At 38.4% G+C, this 11,486-nt stretch overlaps 1 protein-coding gene across 2 annotated transcripts; it reads left to right on the top strand.

The window, feature by feature from the left end:
- The first annotated feature begins 900 nt into the window (after positions 1-900).
- Positions 901-3,904, top strand: p2ry1 (purinergic receptor P2Y1). Of its 2 annotated transcripts, none has more exons than XM_041995552.1 (2): positions 901-1,410; positions 1,566-3,904. In XM_041995552.1, the coding sequence occupies exon 2, from the start codon at positions 1,652-1,654 to the stop codon at positions 2,708-2,710; it is 1,059 nt and encodes a 352-aa protein (XP_041851486.1). In that variant the 5' UTR covers positions 901-1,410; positions 1,566-1,651; the 3' UTR covers positions 2,711-3,904. The 2 variants fall into 2 exon arrangements, with proteins under 2 accessions (XP_041851486.1, XP_041851485.1); XM_041995551.1 differs by having other exon boundaries at positions 903-1,410; positions 1,623-3,904.
- The last annotated feature ends 7,582 nt before the right edge of the window (positions 3,905-11,486 follow it).

The following is an 11,486-nucleotide window of genomic DNA, read 5'->3' as shown; positions in this document are numbered from 1 at the left end:
AGTCATTCTTTTAGCTGGAAGAATTACTTGAGTATTTCTCTACATTTCATGGAGAGTTAGCTATATGGAAAATATGCTGTGGATGAGAATGGCAGCAGAGAACAGCCATTTCAGCTTTTTTTTTTTTTTTTTTTTTGCTGTAATCTTGAGATCAAGAGTTAATTATTTCATTCTCTCTGGCTCATGAAGCTTATTTTCATACAATTAAGTAAATTTTTTCATTATCTCAAGAAATTTGCCTTTTCTCTAGATAATCACCAACTGTCTGGTAATCACAAGATAACAAGCTTTGATTTCTGGAGATCACAAGCAGTGATGGGCTATGATGTAGACTTGGATGTTAATTCTCTAATTTATCAATATAATCCATTAGAGTATTGCTACAGTCATGGCTTCCTCCACTTTCCGCTTTATTAAGGTGTTTGGCCTCTCCAGCATAATAACCTTTGGCTCCTTCTCGTCATATCCTCACCCTCCCCACTGTTCTCCACCATCCTCTGTCGTCTGCTGCTTGTGCCAAATGTCTACTTTGTCATTGGCTGTGCCACACATCTCAGACCCACAGCAATCACCCTTTTGATGTACAAACAATATATATTTTTTTCTTCTTGCTACTTCCCAGCGTCTGTAATGGCACTCATTTCCTGCCACTGACCGTAATTGTGAAAGAATATTATGGGAAATGTGCAATGGTCACAACAGTGATCACATTAGAGTCCTTCCCACGACTCATAGAACAATGTCTGGTTTTATTTTACCACTACTTTCAGTTAATTTGTAATTTATTCACTGGGATTAATGGTCTGGTGTGAGTCACATTTAGCAAACAACAATTCCACATTTTAAAACTATGCGTAATTTTTGTATAACAAATCACAGTGTTGGATGGCAAATAGGCTAAGCAGCCCTCCAAGTGTATTCATATTTCTAGTAAATTATTAACGAAAACGACTGACTCCGACCGGAAAAAGGTGAGTTCATATTTCTGTTACAGTTAAGTGCGCGTGCAAGCAAGTCGGATCCAGTTGGAAGAGGGCGTAACATGAACGGCGCGATAAGACACGGGAAGGAGCTCAGTGGCTTTTGTGAGCGCGCACCTCCCGTCTTCTCCATAGCGCAAAGAGTCTCCTCTGCCTGCACGGAGCCTGTTGTAATTCCTGCTCTTCGTGCCAGAGCCTGCAGCTGTCTCTGCTGTGTCCCACCGCTGCTGTTGTGGGAAAGCGTCGCCCTGCCACACGAGTCGTTGGCAAACTGATTTTTTGCAGAAACTCAAATGATTTCGCAACTTTTAAAGAATTTCCAGCGCTATTGGGAGACTGAATAAAGACACCTGGCAGTTGGTACGCTCCTCCTGTGTGTTGATTAAAATCTTTACAACATAGGAATGTGGAATACAAGTCTATGTCAGCGGTAAGTGTTACGTTCATCCTTCCTTGTGTGCGCAGTAAAGACTGCATGACGATTTTCTGCTAAAACAAAAATCCAGAGCGTGCATGTCAACTCTGCCGATTTTTAACCACATTCACACTGATCCCTTTCGTTGTTTCCCATTATCTTTCTGAAAGACTGCTGTCATACCAAGCAGCTTAAAGCTTAAACATGAACTATCTCCTCTCATGCAGTTACAGGACCAGCCTCTGCCCCTGACACAATGACCACAGACTTGAACTTGACCTCTCTGCTGAATGTAACAGATCTCCACAACCAAACAAGAGAATGTTCCCTCAAGACAGGTTTCCAGTTCTATTACCTGCCCACTGTTTACATCATGGTTTTCATCACAGGGCTGGTGGGCAACAGCCTGGCCATTTGGATGTTTGTCTTCCATATGAGACCCTGGAGCAGCATCTCTGTCTACATGTTCAACTTGGCTCTGGCTGACTTCTGTTACGTCCTTTCTCTGCCTTTCCTCATCTTTTACTACTTCAACAAAACAGACTGGATATTTGGGGATATCCTGTGTCGACTGCAGCGTTTTATATTCCACGTGAATCTCTATGGAAGTATTCTGTTTCTGACTTGCATCAGTGTTCACAGGTACACAGGGGTGGTGCACCCTCTCAAGTCTTTAGGTCGACTGAAGAAGAAAAATGCAGTTATTACCAGTGCACTGGTGTGGCTGGTTGTTGTTATGGGCATGTCCCCAATTCTTTATTATTCCAGGACTGGCTTGAAGCGTAATAAAACCACTTGTTATGACACCACCACTGAAGATGAGCTCCCAGGTTATTTCATTTACAGCATGATTTTGACAGTGTTTGGATTCTGCATCCCCTTTATTATCATATTTTGCTGCTATGGCATGATTGTCAAAGCATTAATCTACAATGATATGAACAATGTTCCCCTGCGGCAAAAATCCATCCACCTTGTCATCATAGTGCTAGCAGTTTTTGCAGTCTCCTACCTGCCTTTCCACGTGATGAAAAACCTCAACATGAGGGCTAGGCTGTACTTCCAGAGCCCTGACATGTGTGAATTCAATAACCGTGTCTATGCCACCTACCAGGTGACGCGGGGGCTGGCCAGCCTCAATAGCTGTGTGGATCCTATTCTTTACTTCCTGGCTGGAGACACCTTCAGAAGAAAGCTGTCAAAAGCCACTAAAAAGCCCTCCAAGAAAGGAGACAATGTCCTTCAGTCCAAGAGCGAGGAGACAGCTCTCAACAGCTTGGCGGAGTATGTGGAGAATGGAGACCGGAGGCTGTGACCATGATCGTCTTTTAGCTTTAGAAACAGATGGACTTGGATTAAGTTAAAGCACTGTGTGGAATGAAGACTGTGTTAAATTTATGACATGATGAGCTTGTACAACTGTAGAATAAATATCCCATTTAACCCTGTGATAACTTGCTTGCAACCTGTCGGTATTGAGAAGTTACTGTACCATCTATTATTGTGTTGTATTATAAATACTAGAGCCATCACTCCACCTTTTTCCTTTTTTATAAAGTAACTTTGGACAAATAGAGCATTATGAGGAGCCGGCCTGGGGGAAATAGGTTTTCCTGTAAGCAATATTGTCCTGTTCATCAATTTGTTCAAGCAAAACAGGACTAAGAATGGATAGCAGCTCCTCCAACCTCGAGTTGATGTTAAATCAATAGCTATTTAGGAGGTGAGAGCTCGTGCTTAAAGAATTGTACCTGGGGTGGCTTTTAGAGGAAAAAAGAGAATGCACTGAAGCCAAGACGGCTGCGCGGATGTTCCGTGGAGACATTGTAATGCACTATTAGCAGGGTTTCTGCTCTGTTCTACCTATCAATCCTTTTTTTTTTATCCACCTAAAACAGTCGACTACTTCTTCTTTCTAACAGCTCTGTTGGTTTAAGCCTGTAAATGCTCTGTTCTCACAAACTTTCCCTCTTAACCTGTCCCCAACTGGAAAAAATAAGATATTTACAGTATTTTATGTATATATTGATAATGTCTTTTTTTATTTGGGTGTACTGAACTGAATGTTGTAAAGCTCCAGAGTAGTTATTTTCTTTTGCACTAATTTCACTAATCCATGCTATTAGAGCACAAGTCCATTACCAAATCCAGTATCGGTGAAGCAGTGACTCACCACAGCAGGTTTTAACTGTTTGTGTTTATTGCAACATTTAAAAAAAATAGCTGCAAAGCTTTTCTTTCTTTGTGGCTCCACAAACATGTTGAATATTTCTGTTTGAGATACCTCAAAGTAAATAGTGCGTTGTGTTTGTATTTGGCAGATAATCATTTAAGTTTTGTATTTGTTCTGAACATTCTGGAGAAATATATTTTATGTAGATGTTTGATGTCTGTAGCCTACTAATTCCTGTGATGTGGCTGGCAATGAGTGTCAAGAAAGGAAGTAAATCAGTTGTGCAAAACATTTGGTGCTGTGCATCTTGGTTAATAAATTTCTGTGTTCAAAGTATGTAATATGATGCAGTGAGATTCATTTAATTACTCACATAGTAATTTTTGGTTCATTGTAGCTCTGTTAAATGTGTGCATTGTCGCAGGTGAACAAACTCTGTTGGTTTTGGAGACATTCATGCAGAGTTCTGTCCTCACTGATTGTCCTCATTCTGCTGTTGACTTTCTCTTTCAACCTCGCCAGAAGGAAGTAAGAGGACGAGGGAGGAATAAAGAGTGGCACCTTTTTTCTCTTGGCTAACACTAAGACAGCCTTTGTGTTCATCACAATGGCGTGGAGTTATTGATGCAGACAGCGGTGTGAAGCTGCCGCCAGGAGCCCACGGCTGTACACTGTTGTGGGCACAGAAAACTAAACGAACTCTCCTCCTCCAAAAAAGGACCCATGCCTACAATGACTGTGTATTTCCTGACTTTAAGGTTCAAACTGCATAGATGGCCCTGAAAAAATGTGTGTGCATGTCTATGTATTAGCCTGAAGGTAATGGAGGTGTAATTCCAGTAGGTGGCTGTTATTTTTGTTTGTGAGGTTTGTTTCATTTTCAAACACAGCCACTGTGACATGCACATGGACCACAAACCTATCTATTGATTGCTAGAATGTGCTGTGCTTTATTAGATGAAAGACAAGCTTGACTTACAGAACGTCAAGATGCCTGCCAGTAATTCTTCCCTCCCTTTTAAGCCACCTTTCACCTCTTTTATCTCACATCTTCCTCTTGCTATTTTGCATGGAGGATTAGAAAACAGTTTCTCTTTGCTGCAACACGGGAAGAGAAAGTTTAGTAACACAGAGGACAGCAGTGAGTGTGATGGCAGTTTTGAGAAACCTTTTGTGTTTTTCTTCAAAACGATGTTGGTTGTTTGGGGCCCAGGGGGGTAACCACAGTCAGGACATACAGATCTTTGTTCCCAGAGATTTACAACTGGATCTGGCACAGCATCTATATAGATCAGAGAGGCACCATCTGCTTGAAGCAAAAGAAAAAAAAAATTACAGCCAATTACACAAAAACCCAATGCAATCAAAATGTCATTGTGTGGTCTTGGTAAGTAATCTGTGATACAAACATTCACAAGAGGGCCACAGCAATGTAATAAGCTGCAAATCTGTGTGCTTCAGTTGGCACCATGTGACAAGGCTTCAAAACCAGGAGACAATGTAAACGTTTAATTACAGCTCTGGCTTTAATAACTAATGCAGTATTAAATGTAATACATTTAAACATAATTTGAACTCTGATATAAAAGATAACTAAACAAAGACTTTGTGTTAATATATTAATATATTTTTATGTTGTATTCAGTGTTATTCTTTAAAAGCTGGTCGGGGTCATAGTTTCTATTATAATATCACCACTCTGAAGAGACCATGTTTTAGAGAGCACCATGTTTTCCCATTATCCTTGAGGAAAAGAGTTCAGCTTACTTCAGCACATCTTTTCTTATACTTTGTTTCATAATTTGCTAAAGATTATCAGTGGCTGACAGGTTTGGACTTCAGGCAGGACAATTTAGTTTTACTACAGTGCCTGTTGCTGAATGTGTAGGACATAGTCTGGTATTGACCTACTGAAGTGAGACTTTTCCCTGAAAAAGTTTGTCTAGATGTCATTCAGCATTAATGGTGCCTTCACAGATGTGCAAGATAGTCATGCCCTGCAGATGAATGCACCCCCATACCATCAAGCCGCATAATTAACTGGACGGCTCCTTTCCTGTTTTGCCTCGAAGACATGACATCCATAATTTACCCAAAGAATTTCAAGCTGTGGTTATCAGATAAGAGGGATATTCACTGCCTTGTTTCAGTCCAGTTACATCTTCTCTGGCAAGAAAATTAATAAACATTTCCTGCTCCTGTTAATTTATTAATTAATTTATTTATAGGTGGTGGGAAGGACAAAAAGGACAAAAAGGACAAAAAAAAAAAGCAAACAACCTAAATGGGATGATAGCGATGTTTGCTAGAACTCTCTTCTGCATGTCTTGTTTCATCTTCTTAAAAACTGGTCTCTTCAACTATTACAGATGTGCTTTAAAATGTAAAAGGTGTTTTATATTCTTATGAATATGAGCTAATGTTCATCCCTTGAGTCAGACTTTTCCTTTGATATACTTTTAAAGTTTTCAGATCAGTACAGATGAGATTAGAAAAATAGATTTTTCTTCCCTAAAAACTTGTACTGTAATCTATTGATGAGACATTGTGAAGTTTTACAGATTAGATATAAGAAAGAAAGACACATCTTACTTCGCTATTAATCTACTTTATGTTAATGTGTTTGTTTTTTTAAATATCACATAATGTCCAAATAACATTGAATCAGTTTAGTTGATTTGTTTATTTTGAGCATTTCTTCCTGTTCAACATATTTTGTAGCTTTGCTTTATAATCACTTTTCATCCTGTTTGAATAATTAACTTACAGATGTGTTCATAAATGTCTAAATGTGATATTCCAAGACAAAACAATGGTGAAACAAACTTTTCTAATAAAACTAATCCAAACACTGATATTCAAAGCGGCAAGACTCCGTCTGTTCCCATTGGCTGAAGACAGTAAACCACGCCTCCCTGAAGGCTCCGTCCAGCGACTTTAAACTCAGAGCGAGAGAGCAGAGTGATGGGAGAGTAGAGAATGAGAGAGAGAAGGACGAGAGAATGAGAAATGGATTGAAGAGAAGATGTAATATTTTATGTTTTTGACTCAGTCTTCATGTTTTTGTTGTGTGTATTCGTTTATGTTTCTTATCCAAGTTTAACTTCTGTCGTTCATGTTTATTGATTTTTCAATAATTAAAGTAACACACTTTATGATCTACAGCAACAGGCCAAGTTTATTAATAGGTATCAACTATTTTTGTTATTAAAATAACTCACAACAGTTATTTTCATTTTACAGCCCATGAAGTTGGAGGTATTTTTATTTTTAAATCACTCTTGTTAAAAACTCTTGTTTTCCAATGTCTGGTGACATCAGTCCTGGAGCTACATCTCTGGTTGAGACAGAAAAGGGAGAATACTGAGAGTTACGGATGAACTTCCAGGATGTGGCACTGTGGGGATGCATCCACCTGAACTTCTCTTCTGGGCATGGCATCTCAGTCAAACTGAATCTTCTGGCAAGGACCAGTTCCATCTCATAACTTTGTTATGAACATTTGGTGTATTAATCTTCCTCTCTTAGTCATCTAGACCTACCTCTTAAAAAGCCCATAATTTAGTTACTTGGATTCAGAAATCCTTTCTTCATTCTCTCGAACATAAATTACCACCACAGTTTATTTAATTCATGCTTCATTTTCTTACATTTTTACATTTCTTCACAATACAAACTTTGAGGTGAGCATCATAAAAATTTTCTGTTTATGTCACAAATATATTTTTATTTTATATAGTTTGTAGAATTGTTAATGAACAAATATTATTTTAACTGGTTGTTGTCTGTGGTATCCTTGTGTGGTGCTAAGGTCAATTCAAATGGAACTCTACAAGTAATGTATAAGGTTCAGTTATTTAATGATATCAGCTATGTCATTTTTGGTGCCAAATTTTTCATTTTAAATGCACTGGACTTTCTATTTTATTTTATTTTATTTATAAAAAAAAATTTCAGTGGAACTTGAGCAGGTGATGTTTCTGCCCTTCAAGATTTAAGATTTCTCCTGAATAGCTGAATCTCTTAAAAATGAAATCATTTCCAGACTGGTTAAATTCCATCACAGTAACTGACAAACATGTACTTTGTTTCTCTTTGCTTTACATGGTGTTAAACTGTTGGAAATTGTATGTAATTCCGAATTTGCCTTTGTATGAAAGGTGGTGAGACTGGTTAACCCTTTGAGCCCTGTGACAGTTTTTCTGCTCAAAAATTGCATAGCAATAATGAAATTAGTATATCTTTGCAACCACATGGTGTATTTGAAAACTTTCAGGCTCATAGTAAAGGGAACACTGGTGAAATGTTTATTAAAATGTTTATTTAACAGTATGTGTTATTGGTGTAGAATAAATAAACCTGGAACTGAGCACAAAAAACAAAAGAACAAGAATGAATATGAATATCCCTTTTAGAATGACACAGCTGTAGCTCTATATCTTTATCAAATCATAGCACAATATTTGAAAGTTATCTCTTCAAAGAACAAAGCTAATAAAGTAAAGCAGAAAAAAAAAACTTTTTTGTACAGACAGTTCGGGTGAGGTCTCCAAAATGGCTGCTTTGGCAGTTTGCCAGTTTAGCACCATCTCTTTTCAAAGTCCCCCAACTGGGTTGCACAATTGGGGGACTTTGGGCTTTAAATGCACATGTTCATGAATTCATGCAAAGTCCTGAGGAAACAGTTTGCAGTGTGCCAGATTTGAAGAAGCGTGAGAGCCATTTATAACCTCTGTTTGTACACAACACGGAGCAGTTCTTCAAGGAAAGTCATACAACATGTTACATGTTTTCCAGCTTCAGCAGCTAAGTATACATCTTATAAAAATATTTTGTTAGGCGACTGTCAGTTACATCATCACACTACTGATTTGGTAACATAAACATGTGTTTACTTGCCTCTATCAGTCTTGTCCTACCCACACATGGTAGGACAAGTCACAAGCGTTGACCTTATATGGTAGTGCTGGTTCGCACTGACAAGTTTCAACCATTGTCGTTAGCTTTACAAAAGAATAACTCATAGACATGCTCTCCACAAGCCAAACTAACTGACACTGCTGATGCTTTCCATATGCAAAGAAGTATGTACATGTTAGTGTGTGTCTATGCAGTCAGACATCCCAGATAATACTCTGCAAAAACAGTCACTGTACAATGAAATGAGCTTCAACCAGTGAAGCAGCTCCTGCAGCCTTTCATTAACAAGGACGCATAAACACTTTCACAAGACTAGACCGCAAGCTGTTGAACCTGAAAACAGCAGTGAAAAGAAGGCCGAGAAAAAGGAATGTTTACTTTCAAGCCTGTTTCACTGGTGCTTACAAGCCAAGAAGCAAACTGGATGGGTTTGCCCGCATGTCAGGCAGTGTGTCTGTCAGCAAGAATTTATAACTGAGCTTAACCTGAATTATCTGTCGGGATATTTGATTTGTTAGCCTGCTTTGTATCTCGGATTTACATTTTCTGCATTTTCCTCTGAAAAAGAAAAAGTATTTGATTCCCAGCATTTCATGTGTTTATAGTAGTGAAATTATCCAACTACTTTCACACACATACGACATTGTCATTACCCCTCCCCACCCCCGCCCCTTTCCAACACAATGCAAAACTGGTTTAAAAAAAAACAAAAAAAAAAAACTTAGCTTTGCCTTAGGCAGCTGCAGCATTAAACTGCTGCTTTGGTGTGAATACACCATGAATAACAGTGGAAGGATTTATGTAATGGACTATAGAAACAGTTTAGCCTACATTAACAGGTTCACTGCTATATATTTGTCAACCGCTTTAAACTCCGTTAAACTGTTGTTGATTCAATGTGACACAACAGCAAAAGAAGTGAGTATTTAAAGAAATACTGTGATACTGTGCCACTCTGGAGTTGTGCTCAATTACACAATACCAGCTAAAACAATGTCTGTGGATTACAAAGCATGCCTCTATTGTCTATCCATCCAGTTCCTATACTTGCTTATTTCAGTGCATGGGACCTATTCCAGCTGCTACTGTGGTACACCCTTAATTTTTCTTAAGTCAAGACACTGAATAGTTCTAAAAACCATGGCACTAAACCTTTAAGGTCTTTTTGAATTACTTTTGCTAAATTCATTTGCAAAAAGAAATATCTGTGAACCTGTGGATCTGTTGTTGACCATAAATCTTTCTCTCCCATTCTGTCTGTTTTATTGTGTTTATATGTCTACACAGAGATGACTCTAAAGAAGGACTAACAGGTTATCAGAGGCATCAGTTGCCTGAGGTGAGGCTACTTTCCACATTAACAGCTTTTTGAAATCAAACTCTGTTGAGTGTCTTTGGGGCAACAAGCTAGTTGTTGCCTGTGAGGTTTGAACACATAAAATTGTTTCTTCATTTTGTTAAGACCAACATGCTCAATTTAACACTTGTATGAACAAGCACAAACATATCTCCCTGCTGTGTCAGTTTAAAACCCTTTTGTAAAGTCATGCTTATAATTTCCTTTCTAGGGCTGATGCCAGAAACAATAATAGAAGCCTGGAAATGCATATAATATGTACAAGGATTAGTTGGAAGTGGAACATCAAACGTGAGCAGGGGCATCAGATGGAGGAAGGGCTGTCATATTTTGGCTGTCATAGGCTTTATGATCAATATCTCTGCAGCTGCTCTTGTCTGGCTTCTTGTTGATTTTCTGCCGCTTCTTGGCGTTGCCATCGATCAACCTGAACGATCGGCTCACTGGCTCCCATCCACAAAGCTGCTTCTTTGATTTTGTGCAGTGGGGTCAAAAATGATCCTATCAAGCACTTTAAGCCCAACGAGGAAGAACTTTAACATCTGAGTCCTCTTGCTTGGTTGTTATTGGGCCAAAACTTCAATTTATTTTGTCATTTTCTTCCTGAAGATTTGATTTAATATACTTCACAGAAAGTAAAATTGATCCTCTTTTAACAGATATCACAGGATGCAGGTACCTTGCAGAGCTGGGTGATGAGACTCTTGTCAGACGGAGCTCAGACGTGCTGGACTGCCTGATAAGAGTTATGAGATAGGAAATGTGGTTCTGAAACAAACTGCAGCTAAATAAAAAAGCTGCTTTTGCTTGGGAGAATGAGGAAACGATAAGATAAGGTAAGGTGTGAGAACAAGTAGCCAGAAGCTGTGCCTGATGGTGCATGTGAAAACTTTAGGACAAAAGGAAAAAAAAACAAGAATTGAAAAAAGAAGATTTAAACATAAAATGTGACATGAAGGCAGTCAACTAGAAGCCTATGTATAGAACAGTTTCACATAAAAAATACACATCTCAATAGAATATTGTACAATATATTAATTTTCTGTCAAAAAACATAGTTAAATGGTTTCAAGAAGTGCTTTAAAGTAAATTATAAAACAACATTCACCCAAATTTAACACAGAATAAAATTAATACCAAAATTAATAATGTGTAAGTATACTGTGTTTCCCCACAGATTGTGTTCAACATGCTGATGAATGGCTATTATGACATCATGGTGCCCATTACCCATAGCTTTATAGTATGCATTCGGGCACAAATTCTTTTAAAGACAAAGATTTCGGGATTGTAATTAGCACAAATCCTATGACCTCATACAATAAATGCCTTCATGCATTTTTCACACATTGCTGCTTCAAGGTTGCCCTTCTTGTTTTACCAGAGTCCCTGCACTTATATATTTCCCCACCCATTTGCAATGCCTCACTTTCCTGTGCTCTCACCCACAAATTTACGAGTCAAAACTCCACGGTTAGAGTTAGAATTATTATACATGATTAGGTCTAAATGTAGCAGAATGCACGGTTAGAAAGGAGCATAAATCTTAGAAATTTTATCATTCATGGTGTGATTTTCCTGTCATGTCAAATGAAGACTGCCACCTTCCAATTTGTAACCATGGATTGTGAAACTGCTACA

Source organism: Melanotaenia boesemani, chromosome 9, assembly GCF_017639745.1.
Source record: "Melanotaenia boesemani isolate fMelBoe1 chromosome 9, fMelBoe1.pri, whole genome shotgun sequence".
NCBI classification, from domain to species: Eukaryota; Metazoa; Chordata; class Actinopteri; order Atheriniformes; family Melanotaeniidae; genus Melanotaenia; species Melanotaenia boesemani.
The sequence above is the reverse complement of the archived record's forward strand: the minus strand, read 5'-3'. Positions and strand labels throughout refer to the sequence as shown.

Coding starts and splice junctions, on each gene's coding strand:
- p2ry1 (XM_041995552.1), top strand. CDS start 1,652: ATGACCACAGACTTGAACTTGACCTCTCTGCTGAATGTAACAGATCTC.